This window comes from Cyprinodon variegatus, unplaced genomic scaffold, assembly GCF_000732505.1.
Source record: "Cyprinodon variegatus isolate N-32 unplaced genomic scaffold, C_variegatus-1.0 Scaffold109, whole genome shotgun sequence".
In the NCBI taxonomy this organism is placed as follows: domain Eukaryota; kingdom Metazoa; phylum Chordata; class Actinopteri; order Cyprinodontiformes; family Cyprinodontidae; genus Cyprinodon; species Cyprinodon variegatus.
This window is the reverse complement of record NW_015150562.1, coordinates 809,331-832,868: the sequence shown is the minus strand read 5'-3', so window position 1 is coordinate 832,868 and position 23,538 is coordinate 809,331. Positions and strand designations below refer to the sequence as shown.

General features: G+C 37.1%; 1 protein-coding gene across 1 annotated transcript in view; it reads right to left on the bottom strand.

Moving 5' to 3' along the window:
* LOC107084753 (rho-related GTP-binding protein RhoN-like) overlaps positions 1-20,085 on the bottom strand; it is a 35,629-nt gene extending 15,544 nt beyond the window's left edge. The window contains exons 1-2 of the mRNA XM_015374750.1: positions 19,783-20,085; positions 19,179-19,266 (exon numbers count right to left, since the gene is read on the bottom strand). Of these exons, the coding sequence (XP_015230236.1) occupies positions 19,179-19,266; positions 19,783-19,887 (193 nt within the window). The 5' untranslated portion in view covers positions 19,888-20,085. The remainder of the gene's footprint in view (positions 1-19,178; positions 19,267-19,782) is intronic.
* Positions 20,086-23,538: the final 3,453 nt, after the last annotated feature.

The following is a 23,538-nucleotide window of genomic DNA, read 5'->3' as shown; positions in this document are numbered from 1 at the left end:
ATATGTAAATTGAATTGCAAATGCTAAATAAATTACATGTTGATTAAGTAATAACTCAACTACAGTAGGCTGTGAATTACCTAACATTGGAATGATGTGTAACTGCTCTGTATTTGTAATCGAGTCTTAGGGGGCAACAGCCTCAGGAGGAGCTCAGACCTTCCTCCTCTGTTTATTCTGGGTGAAACCCACGGCGTTTGGGGAACAGTGATTGTTGGGCCATCCCTCCAAGAGAGACATCTGAAATAGACGCCCAAGCCACCTCAGCTGACTGCTCTCGATGTGGAGGAGCAGCAGCTCTACTCTGCTGCTCCTCCCAGATGGCAGAGCTCCTCACCCTATCCTACCTCTATGAGAAGGCCCCTCAAACCCAAAGAAGGAAGCTCATTTCAACCACTTGTATCCAAGAACTTAATACTGTGCAGTAATTTCATGGAATTTTATCCATCCATGCCTCCTTCTTCCACATATCCATCAGGATCACACTGGTGGTGGTGCGTATCTCCAGCAGTCTATGAAGGCACCCTGGACAGGTCGCCAGTCTATCATCTATGCTGTACAACCATGCACACGCACTCACACTTAAGGGAGACACCAGGTAAGCAAATAGTCATATTTTTGAAGTATGAGAGGAGGCCACAGTGCCCAAAAATAACCCACACATGCATGGGGACAACATGCAAATCCCCTGCAGACAATATGCCAGGAATGAAACCAGGACCTTCTTGCTGCAAAGCAACAGTGCTACAAACTGCACCACCATGCAGCCCTGCATTGAATTTTAATTACTGGGTAATGTGATTTAAATGTAATTGGTTGATAATCACACTGGGTTAAATTTACAATTCAATTAGACAAAACTAAACTGAAAATGGCAGTTTCACAAGCAGAAGGGCTCTATGCTTAATTCCCCCTCTTTGAAAACTGATTTCAACAAAGAACATTATGAACTCCTGCAAAACATGACCGCAGCCAGAGTTTATTCAATGTGTTAGAGTGTGAGAGACACACAGGAAACGGAGAGTTTACGGCTTGGACTGAACACACTGTTAAAGCTTTTAACAAGGAGCTCGAGGCAGGATAAAAAATAAATCAATCAAGACATACAGGTCATTATTACGCTTGTAATGACATAAGGACTGGCTTTTATATTTTATTGCTCTTCCAGTTTTAAATAGAGCTCAAAGGTAAGTACACAAAGGCTAAGCTGCTGATTTTAGAAGTATTATTATGTAGAGAGCATTTACATGCAGACAAGGTAGGGGAAGTGACACAAGGTTAAATGTCCTTTAACCTTCCATGTCTGCAGCCTTTGCATGAAAGATATTGATCAAAGCACCACTTTTCCGTTGTAGACTGAGCAGCTTTTGAAAGGCATCAAACATCCTTTATGGATCTGAGGTGATTTGATGCTCATGAATGTTGTCCTTTTGTAAGTTCATAGAGTAGAACCCAGTGCTGCGCTGACAGCATAGCTTAGAGACAGAACATCATTACTGTCTGCTTTCCAGACACCTCAGCGGAGTAGAGATGGAAAAGTGTCTGCTCTCAGTTTCCCTCAACTCCAACATCTCTTTCATTATCACACACAGTCATGCCACCAGAGTAGCTTCTACGTGTTACATCCGTCGCCGTCTGATCTCTGTGTCTGTCTCAGACTCTGGTTCCTGCTGAGCTTTGCTTTCAAAGATCACTGAGCTTTTTTGTCACACACATACATTCTGGTGATCTAAATGCACACTCATTGTCTAGCTTTACTTTGGTTATTCCCCTGCCGACTGTTTGAAAACCAAAAGACTGCAGAATGGTGCAGTGGCACCTGAAGTGTGACAACCACATTTCCTTTGGGAAATCTGTGCTCTTTGTTATCGCAATACAAACATTCACACACAATTGAATAAGAAAACCAGGTGGCATTGAATAAATACTTGTGTTATACAGGATGTAAATAGGAAAAAACAGTTTTATCAGCTTTTCTGACGTTGTTCTTTAAATTTCGTCATTGTAGAGCCAATGTACATAAATATTGTTTGTGGAAAGCACATGGTTTAAATACATTCTCTTTAAGTTTTGTCTGTTTGGCTTAAACATGTGGAACAAGCAGAGCCCTTGGAGAAAATAAGGCCGTTTCTCTTAAGAAAGGCTTCTTGTTTCACAATCCAGTCCAAACCAGTTCAGATCAGATGAGCCAGAGCTTCAAAGGAACACAGATAAAAGTGAGATAAAATTGAATTAAAGATAAACAGAGTTAGACAGTTATATCACTGACCAGGCATGATGATTTTTGGTAGACTTTAAAACTTTGTAGACTCTTTGAAAAATGGATTATATTTTTTTTTTATTTTTTTTTTATGACTGTCTTTAAAAGAATCCTACAAATTAATCTAGATCAGAAGAAAGTCAAATGGGTTTGTTGAAACGACCTGCAGCAACAGACATTTCACAATTCAGAATTATGTAACAGACTGTAAAGCAAGCTATGATCAATCAATTTAACTCTTTTGAGGAAAAAGGTTTTAACCCTCGACTCCACTCCAAATAGCCCCAAAATCTATTTATCTTTGCTTATATATTTTACAGCTTTCAGTATAACATTTACCATTTTGCAAGTGAAAATGATTACATGAGGTTTGCTTGTGATAAAGAAATAAACAGGGGCACTAATAATCACATTACTGTTAAAAGGACGGCAGATCACTCAATCAATTTAACTAATTCAATGTCTTTCTACAGCTAAGGAACAAATAACCAAAACCTTTGATCAAAAATGTAACTCTTCTTGAACTAAGACAAGAGATGGAAACATTGCTTTGGTTTCTTTTGTGACCTGCTGAATGAACAGTAAATTAGATCTTTATGTGATCTAATAGGGTCAGCCACTGCAAACTCGCCTTACTGGGGTCCTTTAGGGTTAGAAATTGTTTCTTTACCCTTTCCAGGATTAGAGATTTTGGGTCTTTGTTTCCAAACTGCTCATACATTTTAGCCAATTTCATGTTAATAGAACTGAAATAATCTTTCATTAGTACACAAATAAGTTAAAGGTATAGTGGAGGATATTCTTTTTTCCGGTGGGACATCAAAATAAGTGGTCCTGCTAATTGTCATTCATTTTGGTGATATGTTTACTTAAGGTCATCCTACGTGTTCATCCGCAGGTAGCTATCTTTTTCTGTGCATGCGCACTTTCAGGTGTATATGTGTGCTGAGCTACGGTTTTGAGATTTCAGTAAATTTAAAATCCTCTTTTGGAAAGTAAGCTTGTATGAGCAATGCAAACAGCACAGGAGTGCACAGCAACATGCATGCTTCAGCCCATGCATGCACAAGCCCATTTTTCCTGGTGCACTTTGCACCAGGAAAAATGGGTTCATGCATGCTCTCAAACACATATTCCTAATAATTCCTCTTGGAAGCTGGTACAAGGTTGTTCATGTTTATTTTTTTAAGAGAGGGCGGTTCTTTTAAAAAAAATTGGGAAAATCCTCCACTTTGCCTTTAAGAATCAGCATAGACAAAAACTGAACCAAAAAAGTTGGTCAAACATATCTCATTCATTAAGCCAGGGGAGCTCATTTCTTTTCACATTAGGGATGATTAAATAAATTAATCACAATCCTCTTTTGAGTTGTCACTGGGTTGCAATTATTGTAATATTTAAGCTTAAACAGATTCTATATTCATTTCAGAAATTACCTTTCTTTGGAAAACCAAAGATTGCCACAATCATTTATTTCTCTACCTATCCTACCAAGTTCCCTACAAGCTGGTCAAAAACTGTAGCATCATTTTGCATCAGAAAGTTCTACATATAGTTTTGCAAAGCATTTCCTGTCTTCCTGTTTTGTGAATTGCCAATAAATATGTTAAAGAGATCACAGAACAAAGGCACATGTCCCTCTGTGTTTTTAAGCAGGGCTGCACAGATCTAGCTCCTGTATTAGCCTAAACCTTAGGAAGTCTGGTTTGTCCCAAAACTTATATTGAAAAAAAAAACAACTTCTTTCTCATCTATCTTTGCTGTCTGATAAAATTAGTATCACTGGCAGCTTGCCAAACAGTCAGGATTTAATTCATCCACTAGAAATTGTCTTCTTTCTATAAAGCAAAATTTTGACATTCTTGACACCAGCTACTAAACATTAAAACAAGTGACATCAATTCTACATTATTTGTGAGCTTATTAAGTGAACTGTCATCACTTCAAAGCACTTTGGGCTTTAACCAAAGAGCACTTCATGCCCTCAAAATTGAACTTCATACGTACATTCCTGAAAAAGGCAATCACTTGCTTTTCTTCCACTCCTGCTACTCTATCATTCTTGCTTGCAAAAACTTGCGACTCAACTTGAAGGTTTTCATTAAACTTTTAATAACACTGTGACAGCTTCTTCTCCGTCTAAGGCTGTCTGTCTGATATGAAAGACCGAAAATGAATATCCAGTCAGCTCCTGCGCAGTGATATGAGAAAATGTGGGAAAAAAAACCCTTATCCATCAAGTCCACTTCCTCCAGTGTATAACCATCCAAACACATCCCTATCATGATGCTATCTATACCCCAGCTCACTTTGCAATCTCCAAAGAAGGCCACCGGGGAGAAAAGGCACCACTTTAAGTGCAATTCAACTTGCATAAAAGCAGGAGCAGCAATGAGAAAGAGAGCGCTTTGGACCTTGTTTATAAATAAAATCATCCATAAATGATGGATCTTTCTAGTGTGTGAGCAAGGTGCAGGTCGGTGGGTAAATGATGGAGGTGTCCTGTATCTCCTTACGCTCGGATGGGTAGTAGACAGATGCTAAGGGGGTACTGCTCAAATGAAATGGGAGGCCAAAGGGAGATGGGGGCCAGCTTTGGGAATGGAAAGAATCACTCTATGCAGCCGTTTGAAGAGAACTGATCAAAGCTGGAGTTAAAACAGTTACTGTTGTAATGGGGAGAGGGAATGGACCTTAAAAAGACACACAGGGCTGCAGTTTTGCAAGAGATTTCCATGACTCCATAAATCTCTGTTTCATTTACTGCTGATCCTGTTGAGGGATAACAAAGTGTCAAGAAATATATATTTAAAAAAAGCATTAGAAACTACTTTGAACAACACAGCATTTTACTGAATAGCTTTTAAAACAATAAAAATAAAACAATAAGAAACAAACAAAAACAAAAAAATACCAGTATCTTTTTCCTGTATTTTTTTGTTTTTTGTTGGTCTATTGTGTTTGTGCTCAGATCATGTCCTTGATTGTTTTATAATGGTCTAACCTTATTCAGTTAAATTAATATTATTAGCCCCTTTTCCACTGAAAGCAGCAGGATTTGAATTACCTGGGAAATGGGAGTCTCGGGTAATTCATCAGTGTGCTTCCCCATTAATCTGGATGCCCTGCGACAATCAGACTGAGATAAACTGCACTGCATCTTCAGTCTAGCGGGTATCGGTAATAAGAAGACATCCTTCCAATGCCAACCACCCATAACTAAATCCCTAAGATTAAAAAGTTTGTCACAAAACTTTTTTTTAATCAACCTGCATCCTTCCCTACATGAAAAAGACTGAAGCCTGTTCAGTTTTGGAAAAAAACTGTAACTGTACTGTATTGTTTTCAAGATTTAATATGCAAACTGAGGCCTACAGATTCTTAGTTTTAACTTTACTTCACAATATATTTACTTTCCTGAAAAGACTGTTAATTGTCTTAAATGTTCTTTTTACTCATCAAAGATTTATAAACTGCTTTTTTAAAGGTCATTGCAGATGTCCTTCTCGGTATTGTGTTAAAACAAAGGACTGCATTGAACTCCAAACAGGGCTGCTGGTTTAGTTGCATATAGTTAAGGGTTCACCATCTAACAATGGGCTATCAATGTTCAAAATGTGACACAGATTGCTGGTGGGGATCTGCTCCGCTACAAAACAGGTCCTGTCTCAAGGGGGCAACCCACAAACCATACTTATTACGAAGCCTCTGAGAGTCAGCTGTTGGATTGGAGGCAGAAACCCACAGATGTATTCTTGTCTTCTTCCATTCTTCCCTCTGGTTTTCAATCTAGTGAGCACTGACTGCATGCACATCTTGCTCTTAGGGCAACCCACCCACACCCTCTGTACTTAGATTAGTCAGAAGTCATAACACTCCCACCTTTTCTTGCCTATTGCTCAGGGCAGCAGATGTACTTTGGGCCTTATTGTGGCTCCTGCTCTCACCCTAACGCCCTTAAACAACCCCTGTTACGCCTCGGGTCAGCTACCCAACAACAGGAAGGGTCAAAAGCTCAGAGCTGGAAGGATTTCCATACACTAACTCACTCAATTATACATATCATTATGTTCATGAGGTCATACACATCCACCATTGGTAGGTTTGTTGTTAATCTGATTTTATGTTTTTTTTTTTTACATTTATGAAGCCAGGGGGCTAAGATAGAAAAAAATGTAATCAATATAAAAGGAATATTCTCTGATCTCTTAGATGCCTATCAGAAAAACAAATTCAAACATAACTAACTTTACATGTAGGTATAGCACAAAACAAAAAACATGTAACTTCAGCATTTATTGGTCTTGTACACAAAAAAAGTCACTTGATAAAATATGGTAATTTATAATGAAAATATGAAAGAAAAGTTTTGGCTCATTCAGTCTGCAGCCTTAGCCTTGGGACAATGACTGTTTTATGTGAGCTTATTATTTATACCTTGGCTAAATGCAACTGCAAAATAACAGATACTATTACATTTAGGTCTAAAAAGTTGTAGTTTATGCTTTAAACCAATTGATCATGGATAGAAATAAAACCCATGAAACAAAGAAAAACTAATTAAAACTGATTAAAGGTTTAAAAATTACAAGGAGCTTATTTGCCCCTCAAAGGATTTAAGGAAAGATCACAGGACCTAATTCTGTAGTCCTGTACATGACTTTGATCTGAGCAAGAAAAAAACAAAGCGGAAACAGAAATCATAATCTCAGAACTGCCTTAGTAAGTAAACTTCGCCAGCACCATGAGGACGCCACAGTAGAAAGAAAAGCGTCTTACTTGAAGCTTTACTAAATGCTGATAAAAGGCAGTATAGATTATGATTGAATATATGAAGGTAAACCCAATCAATACATTTGCAGGTTTAATTTAAATTCATCTAAACTCTACAGAAGTACAAAATATTTCCACTTCATTCAAGTGTAACACAAAATACATAAAATGTATTAATACAGTATGCAAACAGAATATTCATTACATACTATATATTATATCTATTATATGTTTTATCAGGAAAGAGAAAAAATCAGCCGGTCAGAGGAATACTGTACTTTTGGGTCGGAATTGCTGGAAGTTTGTCAGCTTTGGATGCAGCTGTGGAATAATGATGATGACTGGCTTACATGTACAGTCAACAATAGATGGAGGCTACCATTTCTATTCATCTGTAAAACTTCCCCAATTGAAATCAGTGAGACTCCTTTACGCCCTTCTCATGATTTAGAAATAACAGCATATCAATTAACCCTTAAAACTATCATGACTGAGATAGGGTGCATATTCAATAATGACTCTGTTATCTGATGCTTTTAATCAAACAGCATTTCTATCATCTGGATCAAACTAAAGTTTTTATTTTTATCCATGAGAATTTTCTAAGCTTTTCCACATTTAAAATTTGTCAAAATGTATTATTAACTTTAAAACCATTTTCTTTATGTTGTCTACAAACAAATGTTTATACTTAAATATTTTAAGCTTTTCATACAGAGCAACAAACAAGGCAATAACAACCTAAAGAAGTCACAATAGTCTCCTCAAGTTTAGATCTCAAAAATCCACCTCTATATATGAGAGTTTACTTTAAGTAGATCTATACTGTAGTTCTGTTCCCATACCACTCTAAATATATTATTTCATTCTCATATCTTCAGCTTCAGCATTTAGGTTTTCTGTTTGTCTATAAAATTAAAGTATTCTTGATTCTGTCCTTTTATACGGTGTAAGTGACAGCAGCAGCTCAAGCTATTTTGTGGTAATAGCACTTCAAGATGAGGTTTAAGAAAGTGCTGTAATTTGAGATAGAGCAAGCTATCAGAAGTTAAAGAGTTCCATTTCTTTTGCAATGAACTAAAAGACTTCCTTTTAATTCTGTACAATTAATGTCCACTCCCTAAAAACTTATCGCTATGACTTCCATAAAGGGACATTAAGTTAGTCAAAGCTGGAGGCAGCCTATCAGCCATGTGCAGCACTTTTCAGTAGCGCTTTTTAAGCAGATTATACACATTCGCCTGCAGCTAGGCATTAGAAAGACTATAACTAGAGGCTCAGATGTGAAAGAAAGCTTCAACCTGTAGCTGTAACCATGGTGACATTTGCAGCTCATCTAAATGAAATAAGAGGTCAGAATAAGCAGGGAGTTGCATCCTCTGTGACCTGACAGAAGTGCTGAATTCATAGTTGCATGTGCATGTGGAATTTTTTTTTGTATCTATTAAATAAGCGTTAGGAATTCTGCAGATAGTTGGTTTGATATAAGATTGTGTTCTTTTTTTGTGCCACAATGTCTCACTGAGGAGAACAGATATTCTTGGCAGTAATTACACATCTGCCCACCGCCCGCCGCCTTGCGATGACTAAATGCTAGTGGCCTAAGCCCAGTGCTGCAGCGGACATTCTCACTAATGGGCTATCAGAGATGGAGAACATTGACAGGGGAGAAGAAAGAGCAAAGGAGGGATTGAGAAAAAAAATATACTTGACAGTTCACCTTCAAATAAGCAGCTTTAACTCCCTCAGAGCTGCTTTTCAAGGTCTAGTTCACTTTATCACACTTATTTTAAAAAGCCTTAGAGATAAAGGAGGCAATTACTTTTTTACCTCTGAAAAAGTCAAATTTAGGCTTTTCTGGTAAAGCAAGCCCAGTGCTGCTCTAGCACTGATTCAGCTCTGGTTTTCTTTGAGAAACCAGGATTTTCTACAGTCAGGGAACTACTTCAGTACCACATTGCTACAAAAGCTTTTCCTCTATATTTTGGACCACAGTGCAGGAAGACACACTATCTGGACAAATAATATTAATATCATTATAGCTGTACTGTTATTTCAAGCTATGTTTCCTGTCTGATTTAAAAGATGCTTTGAGTATGTTTCTAAAAAGTTATTCAAAGGGAATTTCTAATCATGGACGTTAACTACAAGACACAGCAAACAGGAGATACACAAAGTTTGGAGCAGAATAAAGTACAAATATTTGGTGATCTTACAAGCAAATGACAGGTTAATACAGTTAGTTACAGATGAGTTTTAAATCAACAGTTTTTGGTGTAATAGGAATTTTACTGCGACAGGTGGCATTACAAAAAAAATAACTAAAGAGGAGAAATATAGGCACATTTACACTGCTATTGTGGTCCAGGAAGCGTTCCAGGAATCAGTTAAAGTGAGAGAATTCACACCCTCATTTGGCCCAATTGTGTAGACCTGACCAAACATCATGCTGATTTATCACATTATTTTAGCGGTTACATCACTCCAGGATTGTGCTAATGATACCATATGCTTGTTGGTGTAACTGCAAAGTACTTTGTTCAGTTGTTTTTGTTTTAAGTACGCAACATTGCTATTGTTACTTTTTAAATTGTGGGTTCACTTTGCTCTTTTGGGTTTATGTGAAGGATACCTACTTTTGTTTCCCATTTTCTTCAAACCAACATATTTTTGTTCTCCATGCCATTTAATGCTTTCACCTCAACCCAGATTAACTGTTAACTGCATAAAACTTAGTCCACTGGATAATTTCCCTTCTCAGACTATTTTCTTTAAACATGAAAATAATCCCATACGATGAGCAGTTTATGAAATACTAAAATCAACTTGTCTGAAACGTTCAGGACTCGTTCAGATTTTATTAAATCTCCATCCCTGCTGTTCTTGTGCTTGGCTTCAACTTAATTTTTTTTCACTATCTCTAAATGTTACATGGACTGGGTTTCTATTAAGTGACTGGTTAATTTGCAAATGAACTGAACAGCTCTACATAATAAAGTGTCTACTAAAACTAATATTATTCTGTAAGCTTGGGCTTAAGCTCAAAAATTTGAAAAAGGTACAACAGTAATTACTCTGTCATAATAAATTGTTACAAGATTTCATATATGTGCCTTTGAAGGTTGCCAGACATCATGTAAATACATTTCAAACTCTAGCAAGCATCTAATAACACATACACAAATCCAGCAAAGTTATTCTAAACTGTTCCCAGCTGCTTGTATGTTAACATAAGAGCTGGCAATAGAAGCAAGCATCACATTTGCAGAGTCCCTTCTTTACCCAATGTGCATTTTTTAATCAAATCTGCAGAGATGTTTGTGTCTGATTGAAAAAGTCTGTGTGCTGCAGGCTTACTGTACAATGTCAACACTAATGTACACTGATATGCTGATACTTTGGGAGCTCACACTTATTTCCAGTTATTTACTGCAAAGAAAGGAGAGACTCTGTGTGTCCAAATGTTAATGTAATTCATGCAAGCTTTATAAAAGAAAAAATCTCATCTGTAACAAGTTAGAAAATTGCCTAAGTCTGCTTTTAAGTGTGAAAAATCAGACACCACCAAGTCCACCCATGTCATTATTTATTCAACAAAGAAGAACCTAAACTGGAAAAGTTTGTGAAAAATGAAACACAACTTTAAAGACTTTCTTGTAGGATCACTGCGTCCAGCTGAGATATATTAGTTGAAAAGAAATCATCTTAACTGAGCTGGTGAAGGGAAAAACTACCATGGCAACTATGGATCTAATTAGATTTTATGGCAATACATCCATCTATTGAATGCTGAAGCTGAACCAACAGATTGCTACTATAATCTGTTCAGCAGTTAAATCCCTTTCATTCATTTGAAAATGACATAAATGTGCTTTAAAAACATTGCTTTGTCAACTAGCATACTGACTTACTACCATGCATTGTGATCTATCCATTCCTCAGTCCATTTAAAGACTGAGAGGCTCATACTTCATAGCTAGTACTGATCTTAATTTTCTCTATCACTTACCTCAGGGTTCTGGAACCTGAATACTAGGCCTAGACCAGAGTGAAGAAATTATGACCATAGCCGCTCATATCATCCGAAAGGCCACTGACCAGTGTTTATGCTCTTGGCATCCTAATAGCATTAACAAACAGGGCTCTGTGGTCATATGTTGAGCATTTTGAAATGTATTGATTCTATAGAATCAATAAATTTTTTTTTTCATTCTCTAAATTAAGGTTTTAAAGCTTTGGTTTGTAGTGGTTTTGGTTTTTTTGTTTGACCTGCAGCTTTCCGACCTGAAAGTAACTGCTATGAGTCCTTGCTACAGTCTTTGTGTTGCAGTTTGCATGCTCTTCCTATGAGGGCTTCCCTCTGGTACCCCGGCTTCCCCCCTTATTAAAAACTACCATTCGATTGGTTAATTAAAATATTTGTGTTTTAGTTTTTGGTTGTAGACTTGTTAAGCATTATTGGTTAACTATAGATTTAACTCCTAAACTTTGTTTAAAAGAAACTGATTTTAAATAAATTATGTGCGCTTTCAGTAATACGGGTTAAAAACATTTTTTTGTATGGTCACTATGAACTTCAGCTCAGGGCTTAGAGACTAAGAAAAACAACATCTAATTTTTAAAGCACTACTCTTTGTAGAGTAATATAAGTAGTTTAACAAACTAAAATTAGCTGGTTAATTAGCTAGGCTTCCTGCTTGAGCAGCCACCCTCCAGGCAAAGGCCTAATAGACCTTTCTATGATTTTTAAAGCAGTCAGATCTACAGAAGTCAAATGCAATTATGAAATATTTTAAGATTGATATATTTCTTATAAGAAGCTCTCTTAAGCAGTAGGATCAGATAACTGCAGATACATGTGTGTATATGGGGTGGCAGCACTAATCTTTGCTTCGCACAGTGACAGAAAACTCACTAATGCTAAATATGATATCTGAATAACAGTAGTTAATTTGCTAGGAGGAAAAGAAGGAAATGTTTGTGCTTTTTTCTATGTTTCTCTGTTCCCTTGAAAAGAAACGGATGACATCTCTTGATCCACTTCCAAAATGACTTCTTTCTGAAGCTATTTCCCTGATGTTGAATTAGCAAAATACTATTCAACTTCAATCATCAGCTAGGGCGTAGAAATGTTATAAAGTTTGTTGGTTATGAAGAATAAAACGGTCAATGTAAGAGTATTTTCCCAGCCTTGTTTCTTTTGTTTACTGATTAATGTGTCGTGCAGACATTGTTGTTTAGTAGACAGGAGTGTCTGCCTTTTCTTCATGGTATGCATCATCAAAACAGGTTTCATTTCGGCAGCTGTTGCCCCAGGCTGGTTAGGCAAAGAGAAACAACAACTTTTAAGACCGTCGCTCGGTGCGTAGGTTCGGGCTTTTGAACCAGAGTTGAAAGAGTTTCATCATCCATCCCTCCAGGATGCTGATGAAATAAAACTAAAGGTGTATTTATTATTTGCTTTTATATATCTTCCTGGTCCAAACACCCTGAATCTGCTTGTTTTGAGAGGAAAATATTCTATAAAATAGTGTTTTTAGTTCTTTTACCACAGATCCACCTATACAGTAGTAAGAATATTTGAGCTGAATGACTGTAAAAGCCAAGAGAAAAATGTTTTAGGCTACTGTGTTCAGTGTAGTGGTGACTTAGAGCCTATCAGATCTTGGAGCTCTTCCCAAGCATCCCCCTGCTCCAATGAGCCGCGCGCTTGAGGGAAGAAGGGGGTTTCTGTTGATTTTATTTCTGCTCTGTGGGTTTTGTTCACTCATTGTCCATTAAAGATTAATCAAGTGTAAAGTGTTGAGGATCGCAAAGCCCACTGACCTCAACTTGTTTTTATAGGCCGCTGGACGCCCTGACGGTCCACTGCGCTGAGAATGTGGAGCTTTAAGAGCATAAAGTCATCAGGAATGTTGGAAAGTCAGATATGAGAGCAAGGAGACACTTTAATGCCAGACTGAATACAATTGTGTGCAAAGGGAGTGGAACAACACACTTGATGAGTCTTGTTATTGTCTCAAGAGTCAAATACCATTACATGGATATTTTGTAACATGTAAAAATTTAAACAGTTCCACATGTAGATAACTGATTAGACAAAATCCACATGAAAATACTGTAGTATTGAGGAAAATCACGCTTTAAGAAGCACGTGGTCAGAAAGGAATTGTAATAGAACACCACTGCTATTCAGGAGGAATGAAACAGGAGGACAGTGATGGACACAAGGTCTGCATGAAAAGTCATATGTTTAAAGTTTAATTTACAAAGTAGAACTAAGGATGTTTGCAAAGGAGGGAAAAAAAGCTATATTCTTGTAGACTGCCTCTTCAGAGCACAGCCCTGCATGACTAAACACAGTGCAAGAGTTTCAAGTGAGAATCATGTTGGGCATAAATGAGGTAGCTGAAAGTGAGACTGGAAAATATATAAGAGCATACAGCAGAAACATGAGGAAAACCTGGTCTGACGAAACCTTAGAGGCACCACTCTTACCTGTTAAAGGGGCTTCATACCATAGACGACAAGGACCTTTTTCCAGACAATATTGGGAACAGTGTAAGTGGAAAAAATACCTCAGGCACAGTAAAACCTAGACAGCCTGGCTACGTGGGCCTGGGAGTGTTTGACCCTAATCACTTATGGGTCTCAGACAAGTTATCACCAAGCTGCATTAACAGTTTGACTGCTTGACAGCTTGAGTTGCTTAAATAGTCAATTAAAAACAAAGATAAATACAGCACCAGTCTGTATTACTTCCTTTACCTCTTTAACTCTCCAGATGGTTAAAAGCTGCAGGGCAGACAAAAGTACACACCTAAAACTTCAAAATTCCTGATCCGTTTACATGCAGAAACATAAACCTTAATCAAATGCAAAGCTCAGCATTCCTGTTCAGCTCAGACATCGAGGAAGTGTTGAATTTAATGAAACCAAACCAATCAATGGCTAACTTTCATGAAGCATCAATGAATACGGGCAATACTACATAACCACATCAGAGTAATGTGAGCTGGGTCCTGCTCACGGCCTCAAGCTGTGATCGATAATGTTTTGTGGACAGAGCCAGAATGCAGAAGCCTGCGTTTGTGGGCAATTAAAGAGGAGACAAGTCTTCATGTCAGTGGCTGAGGAGAAAAAAAATCAGATTTACATTTATACTTAGAAAGAGCATTTATTAGGAAAGCAGGTAGAAAATTGATCAATGCAAACTTCTCATTCACAGGTAAATGTCAAGTGGACTATAGGTGTAGCACTAGAGAGATGATAAGTAGAAATCAGAGATTTTATGATTTTGCAAAGCTTTGACCTGCCTGTACTGATTTTGTATTTTCAATCTCTTTTTGAGACATATAATTAGAAGCATTGAAAATATTTATTTCAAGCATTCCTGGCATGGCTGTTCTTCAGTTATTTAGTAAAGGCAAAATCTCATTGTCAGTCAGCATTGACTGTAAAACAGGGTTTTACAACAACCGAAAAAAGATCTGTAGTTTATGTTTCAAAATGGAGTCTTCAGAGTTAACATTGGTTTGGTTTTGTCTGCTTTTTCAAGACAGTGTACCCCATTTTATAACTAATCCAACATGTTTCATGACAGGATTTCAAATCCTGCAAGAAAAAACTAAAATATAGCAAGTTGATTTATCCTTCCTGCTATATTCTAAAGTTGTTTCCTGGTCAGTTACTCATTTAAACTGAAATAGGGCAAATTAACTATGCTTTAAAAGTATTTTATGAATATTCCATAACTGCTGAAACACAAAATGGCAAAAAAATGCAAATACAAGCCACCATCTGCAGAGGTCCAGCTTTTTAATGCCTTCCTATCTTGTCTCAAATCGTTCCACAGCAGGGAGTCTGCAGTGCATGTTTAACAACGATGCACCTGAAACGTCTGTGTTGGCCGTACCGTCAGTATTGATGACAGTCAAATTTATGTCGCTCTTAAAAAGAAAGTAGCCCTCTCTATCATTGCCTGACATAAAGGCCTGGATGTCTCTGAACTTTTTAAATTTTAATAAAAAAAGGCTGAAGTGGTGGTTTTTGGTGACACCACTGGAACAGATCTGGGCTCTTTGGTCCAGCATATCAAACCAATAATCACTAACCTAGTGGATGCAGATCTTAAGTTTGACAGCCAGATCAGGGCAGTTGATTCAATTTGTTTTTTAAACATTTGAGGGAGATGGGAAAATAAAGCTAATTCTTTGAAGGCAAAAGTTTGAAATGGTAATCCACACCTTTTTTACCAGTTGGCTAGATTATTGCAATGCCCTCTATGTGTGGGTTAGTGCCTCCTCCATCTTCCGTCTCCACATGGTTCAAAATGCTGCAGCTCGCCTTTTAACCGGCAAAGGGAAACATGAGCGCATCTCCCCCATTTTAGCCTCACTCCACTGACTGGCCATACATGTTAGAATTAATTTTTAAATTATTTTATTTGCTCTGAAATCCCTAAATGATTTTGGCCCACTGTACCTCTCAGAGCTTTTACATCCTTATAAACCTACTCGCTCCTTCAGGTCAGCTGCTCCTAAGAGAGCTTAAAACTAAGCGGAAGCTCAGAGGGGACCACGCTTTCGCCGCTGCAGCTCAAAGCTCTGGAATGACCTGCCTCAGCACATCAGACAGGCCTCTTCTCTTCTCTGACTGTTTTCAAATCTCTTGTCAAAACCAAGCTTTTCGCTTTGGCTTTTACACCTAGCAAGACAGTAGGCTTTAATTTATCCTTTTAACCCTTTTATCTTTTACCTAGTTTTATTTCTTTTTTGTGAATGTTATTTTTTTTACCTATGTTGTAGCTGTTTTATCTGTTACCTGTACTGTTTTTATGTTATTTTTTTGTATAGTACTTTGGTATTAGCTGTGGTTGTTTTATAAGTGCTTAACAAATAAAATTGGATTGGAGTATAGCAGTTGCAAAATACTGACAGGCAGGAGAGATCTTCTGGGACTTTTTTAGGATTTTAATGGGCAGAATGGGGCTGCTTTTTTTTTTTTTTTACTTATTCTAAATCTGGGGAAACAAAGATCACATGTGGGGAACTCAATATAATTTATTGGACCCCCTATATTCACTATTTAGATGCTCCCCAATGGTCCGATTAGAAATTATTACAGCTTTTTTTTACCTTACATGCTGATGACACAACTTTTTACCTTTAACTAAATTCCACCACTGTATGGCAGTCGATTAATCTCTGAGTCACTGCGTTCATAATGTCAGAGAATGTAAACTGACATCTTTGAATATCTGCCACATTAAAGCAAAAAAAAAAAAATAGACCTTCTTTTATTTTACATAAACTGTTTTCATGGCGTCTTTGTAAAAAATGGATCAGACAGTTGCTTGGGAGTGGATCATATTTTAGCAGTCCTTAGATCACTGGATTGACTGGTTGATTTCAGAAAGATGCTTTACAAAATTGTCACATTTTCAGCCAATTTCTTAAAGTGCCTCTTTAAATACGTCCAAGTGGATAAAAAAAGAGGAAGGCTTGGATGCATCAAAACAAAAGAATTTAAAATACTCTTAAACTGTAATCATTGGGAAACTCGCATCTAAAAACAACACAAAAATAAAACATGTCTTTCTCTGAAATCTTTCCTAGGTGCAATTGACACCTGACTGAACTGATGGTGATTGTGGCTTAAAAGATGAAAATGATTTACAAAACAAGAATCTGAAAGATAAGAAGGGGAAGAACCACTAAAACATAAATTGGATCCTGAATGACGGATCCTGGGTGATGAACCACTTTCTCCAGATGAAAGCTTTTTCATCTGAGTGTGAGCCAATTATTCCTTTTTGTTGAGAGAAAATATGAACATCTGTGTTTACTTTGAATCAGTGAATAATGGCCGACTCTGAGGACACACACACGCACAGAAGCAGCACAAAGGCAAACACACACACAGGCGTTTGCCCTGTGGGCCGGGTGACGTCACGTTTGTTGTGAATTAGGCGTCTCCCGACTGAAGATTAAAGCTGGAAATCACCAGAGGTGGTTTGTGGGGGTTTCAGGGATGGACAGAAGCACAGTATTCCCACAGCATCATTAACTTCTTTCAGCTGAGAGATAAGCAACTCTAAACTGTGGCCCCAAAGCCCCGGAGGACTTCAACCCTTGAATGACAAGCTCTAGCTAATTTACTCTCTAGGTCGAGGCTCGGTTCAAGGAAGAAAAACATTCCTTTATGACTCATCACGTGACAAAAAAAACTCCCATCATCTCTTTGCTTGAATATGGCAACAGGTTTGGGAATATTTATGTTAAAAGGAAAAAAATGATTCCCCCTGGGAGGATCCCATAGAAGAGTTTGGCCATGTTGCTGGCCAGGCTATCAGGAGCTGATTTGGCGAGAAATCTTTGACATGCAAAACCTCAAGGAACCTCAGAGCAGTAAATCAATGCACCCTGACAACACCTAGATAGAGTCTGGTGCATTTTGCTACATGACAGGAAAGGTTTACCTTCTCACCAAAAAACATTTATTTCACCCAAATCCATTCAGTTGTTAAAGCTTTCCACAGTACTTTTCCTACTATAATTCCAATGACAGATCAAACTTTGTTGTTAGGTGACTAAAACTCTTATGAATGCATCTGAACATTTCCCTGCTTTGTTATTCAGCTCAATACAGAATTAAAAAAAGCCTGTCATCTGCAGTTAGAGCAGCAAGTCTCTGAGGGAATATCTCTTTTGGACATTTCTGGACTGACATAAAAAAATACTTTAGTTTAGTTATACTAAAAAGGGAAGGACCTGTTGCAAATTTCCTATTTGATTTAGGTCTGTGCTTTGACTTGGCCATATAAACAATTTCCTCTGTATAGCTCGGTCTGAATATTTAGGATTGTTGTCCTGTTGGATGGTGAACCTCAACCATCTTAAGTCTTTTGCAGCTGTTCACAGATTTTCTTACAAGATTAGCACCAGACATCAACTCTGACCTGCTTTCCTACTGACAATGGGTGTCCCCACATCATGACCTCGTCACCAACAGGTCAACATTACTCCTCTGAGTGGGTTGCTCTTTCAGCTAATATGTTAGAATCTGTATATTCCATGTAATGATTGATCGATTACCAAATTAGTTTACATTATTTAAATAATTGATGAAACTTAAAAGCCCAAACATTAGAGTGCTCATATAATAGTTGTCCTATCAACAGACTCTCATACCTGGGCTCTGAAGCTCTGTAGCTCCTCCAGTGTTACCTACAAACAGCCGTTTTCCTTTTTAGGCCTTTCAGATCAGGTGACCAGCCTTCTTATAAGGTTCATGGTTGTACCATACCATGGGACTGGTTTAACAACCCTTAAGATATTGTCTCGTAATATAACCAAAAATTCAACTTCTCTTAACCCATCTAAAATGTCTCTTGATTTCATTTTATTTATCCACAGTTTTCCTTTAACAAATCGCTAAGGCCTTTACAGCTGCAAACATGTTGGTTCTAATTCGTAACTTGGGTGATTTCTAAAGTCAACTGTTTGGAAAGGAATTTTATTTATGGATAGTTAAAGCAACCTTAAACAAAAGCAGGTTGATTTTTTTTTTTTTTTTATTCGTTAAAAAAGTGAAAAGCATGCATTACTTTAACTCAAGATTATTGATCTTTTTCAGCAAGATGCTGAAATGGCAAACCACATATTTGACCCAACCTGCATTCATCCAAAGCGGATGAAAACATTTAAACTGTTAAAGCAATTACTGGTCCCTTCAGGGCCATCCTGTCTGAATTATCCATGCCTTCATCCTCTTTTCTTGTCTCCTCCCTCAGAGTCGCCTGACCCTTGGTCGGAGCATGGGAAGAGTCAGCCACACACAGTGGCCTGCCCAGGGAAGAATGCAAACACAACAGACAGAGAAGCACGGCTGGCACCGTCTCCTCAAAAAGAAAACAAATCATAAAAACCAGATGCCTCAAAGTATAGAAGAAAAAGGGGGGGAAGCAATGTGAATTTGGCAGGGTCAAAGCTATTTGTCAGAGAGATGACTGGTGTGAAAGTTGTGGAGGGGGAGATGGAGGCAGAGCTCTCACGATCTGAGCCTGGGACAGACAGGCAGCATGGTTTGATGTCAGCAGCAGTGTCTGCAAGCTGGAGCACACAGAGATATGAAGCTGTCTTACCTGATGTGTCCCACATATTGAGCTCAATCCGGTGCTTGTCTATCTCAAAGCTGGCTGTGTAGTTTTCAAACACTGTAGGCACATAGTTCTGAAAGCAAAATATTTCTTTTAGGGATGAAGATCATAACCACTTTCTTCTAAAGCAGATATAAAGCATGAAAAATACCTACTTAAACATATTTATTAGCAATTCAGCTCATTTTTAGTTTGATTTACTCAGAGTGTACACTTTTAACAATTTGCACAGATTTAAACTTAGGTGCATGCAGTTTAAATCTGGATTTTCAAGTCAATACAATCAAATCCAATCAAAAACATTATCCTTAATATATGCCCATTGATAAAACGCTCTCTAATAAATAATTAATTATAAGGATACAACATACATAATGTGCATAAGGACGATTTTACTCTGAGAGTAACACCCCCCACCCCCCATATTTGCACTTCTTTGTCTCTGTTGTGCAGGTGGATCTAACCTGCTGAATCAGACCTGATTTTTAAACCTGCTGAATCAGACCTGATGTCTGTGTCTTTCCTACATGTTTCTTTGAATTACTTTAATTATAAAAAGTTCAAGTTCAGACTTTTCCTCTAAACACACCTCTGGATAGCAGTCCTTGGCAAAAACGTGCAGGAGCGCCGTTTTCCCGCACTGAGTATCCCCGACCACCACGATCTTGCAGCGGCTGCTGCCTAAGCTGTCCATGGTTGGTCCGTCAGTGGTGGATTCTTGAAACGTTACGCACCTGCATCCAGAAACCCGATCAAACAAGCACAGCAGTCAAACAGCCAGAAAAAATCTGAACCTAAAAAGAAAAAAATCATGCAGGGCTGGTGCGCTCTTTTAATCCAGAGTCTCCAGTTGTCTACGCGCAGCTCCGCTGTTTCCACTGACGGACTGTGGATCAGGACGCGCGCAGCCTCCACTGGAAACTCCTGCACTTGATGATTGACCACGCCTTCCCAATATGTGCGCTCACACCCGTTTGGTTGCAATTATACAATATTAGGGCTTTATGATTTCATTAAATCACCATGACCACTTTTTTAATTAATCAGGTTCGTCAAAAATATCCCTTTCAAAAATCAGCTGCTTCTATTGCGCACAAAAACAAGTGACATCTTAAAAAAAGAGCATTATGAGCAGCAAATATCGTTAGTGTGCTAGAATCCATGTGTTTAATTCTTATCATAAAATAACTTTCAATGACAACTGTTTTATTGATCAATATTTTTATTTTTATTTACTTTTCAAGCTGAGATCAGACCCAGACTGGTTAATATAAGACTAAGAAAATTGTTCATTATAGTTCAGATAGCGCTCTGCAATATTGAACAACTTTTTCCAACATATTAATAATTGTATTGCAAATCTTTAATCTGATTACAGCCAGCATGGCATAATGTTACCATTGCATTGTTGTAGATTGAACCAATTAATTAAATGAAGTAGTTCTATTAGCATGGCAGTCTCTGCGTTTACTCTCTATGTGTTTTTTCTGAATGAGTGACGCTGCAAACCCCTCACCATTGTTGAGTCATTACCTCTGAGTTGTAAGGCGACAGCGCCCCCATGTGGCTGATAACTGCTAAAGTTGATATATTTCTCAATGTAAAGCCTGGGGTATGGAAGACCAGCTCTACCATATTTTAAAGTAAATACAGAAATAAATAAATTAGCATACAATTAATTGCGCCACAAAATACAATACACAAATAAATGTAGGTAGAAATTAAATTATACAGTGAGACAAGTAAATGAGAAATGTATATAACTTTTTTAATTACCTTTTTTATTTATTCGCCTTTGTAATAATTACCTTATTTATTTATTGTCCATTATAATCTTCGACTTTATTTATTAATTACTTATTTTTTAGGTATTTATTTATGTGCATGGTATTATATTTTTGTCTGTTTTATTCTTCCTTTGTATTTTTTTTTTTACCCTATTTATTTCTTCCTATTCTTTTTTTTATTTCTGTATGCATTTCTACCTCATTAAGCAAATGAAAAACAGCTGTGTCTTAGACTGGCTGAACATACATTAACTGATGGGACAATATTTCAAAAATTGCATGTTTAGATATTCAGCCCCTTTGCATTAGCAGGTGTAAATTTCTTTATTGGAAAGCCTGCAATGTTTCTATGGTCTGTATTTTTTTATTTTTACCTTTTTTTTGATGAGCACAAAGCTTTTTTGCTTAATGAGTCATTCTAGGCGAAGCTACGATACAGTTACCCAGAATTTCTTATAAGACTTAAAAAATACTCTTAAGACCTGAATTAAAGCAGTCACAGGCTGTACTTGACCATAGCCTCATTGAAAGTGAATCTTAAAACGAAAAAAGGAGCTTAAGACTAAATTAAAATTCTGTTTAAATTCAGTCTGTTCATTATCTGATCAAACATCGTATACAGTGAGCCATAACATTTAACAGGTAACAAAAAAGGATTCAGAGGTGAGTTTTCCCACCGTTCTTCTTTATCCCTTAAAAACGATCTACAGAAACTTGAAGTAAAGGAAGTACCATGCTGATATTTGTCCATATTTTCCCTGCTCAATAAGTGTATTGACACTGTTATTTGCACAGTGTAGCTCAGTTTTTATCTGTCAGTAGTCAGTTAATGATCCATGATATGTGTTTTCAATAGGTTTCCAGCTTTATGACTATTTGTTGTTGAAGAGTTAGAGGCAGATGGTAAAAAGATATTCAGCCTAAATGTTTAATGCATAGTGGTTGTAATAAACACATTGAATTAAAGAGGATTCTGATTCCCCTTCACTGCCTTGAACGTTGGCAACAATAAAACAGTAGATGGCAGCATTTATTCATTATCAGAAATGTCTAACCTGAAATGCTAAAATGTTCCAAGTTTGACAAAGACAGCTCCCTAAGGCATTTGGGTAACAGCTTCTGATTAAAATATCTCAAGCCTTGATAAAGAAATATCATCTTTGTACACCTCAAGGGAGTAATTCATGTCAACAACGATTGGGGTCAAAGGCTGCTGATATGGAATAAAAATCCTGACTTTGCCTGAATCAATAATATTGGTAAATCCAATATAATTATTATTTTTTTTAAATCAGTGATATTCTAATAAATTAATTCTAACAGTAGCCTGTTTTGGCTCATGTTCACTAGAAGTTCTGAATCTTTTGTCGACTCATTGCATTCAGAATCTTATTAAAGTAAAAGATCATTTGGTCTTGAAAATATGAAAAAAAGTGATATTATAATAGCTGTGCTGTTAATTTAGTTTAATCCCCAACATTATCACCAAGAAAATGTAGGTAAAGATTCTCTCACCTTTCATAGAGCAGGAAAGAATTGATCCAAAGGTTCTGCACACAGAAGATAATTCCTGCCAGTTTTATTTATTTTTTTTTATCTTTAAAAAAAAAGAAAAAAAAAGAAATAAGAAATAGGTGAATATTTTTTAACCTTCTGCAGGACCAATAACTTTTCTTATGCTGAAACAACATAAATAATGTGGTTCTATTCAACTCATACCTTGAGTTGAATAGTTGAATCTGACACCTTTGGATGTTGTCAGATTTGTCAGTGTTATTGGGTACCAGTGTATTCATACCGCAGCTCTTGACTTTAGAGAAGCAGGTATTTTGTTGATTTGGATCAGATCATTTTCATGTTAAATTACTTTAATACAGAACATATCTGAAGTTTTTTGTTGTGCCAAAACTAACTGGTATATACAGCAGTTCATAATGACAACAACATAGACAAAGGATTCCATCTTATCTGAATAACACAATCCCAAAGCATGATGCTTCCACCGCCATGCCTCAATGTGCATTTTGTGTTATTTTGTTGATGTACAGTGTTTTTATTCCAAAAGGTTTCTTGACCCTCCAGTAAAATGATTTACATCTCTGCACTTTGGTCACATATTCTGGTGATATTCATCGAAAATAATTGAGCATCTGTATCTCTCCCCTTCTTATGTTAGTGACAAATAAGGGTTTTGTTTTATTCACCACAATGGTAAGAAGTAGTTTAGTTTTTCATTGTTTTTGATTAATTAAATATTCAGTTGTGCATCTTTAATATAAGATCATCTTTAGAATACTGATAGGAACAGCAGTCCTTGTTTGTCTACTGAATCACCAGAATCAGCTTATGCAAATAATTCATTCTATAGATAATTTTCTCACAATAATTTGCTTCTTGTAACTACACCAACTGTTTCTGTTCCTACAAAAGCTGATCAGGGAAGCACACAGGTTCTGAAGTGAATCCAGCAGATGAGGCATCAATGAGTCCCTGTTTGAGTCAGACGAAGGAATGTCCTGGTGGATGTAAAGTATGATTCTCTTCCTGCTGAAATATTT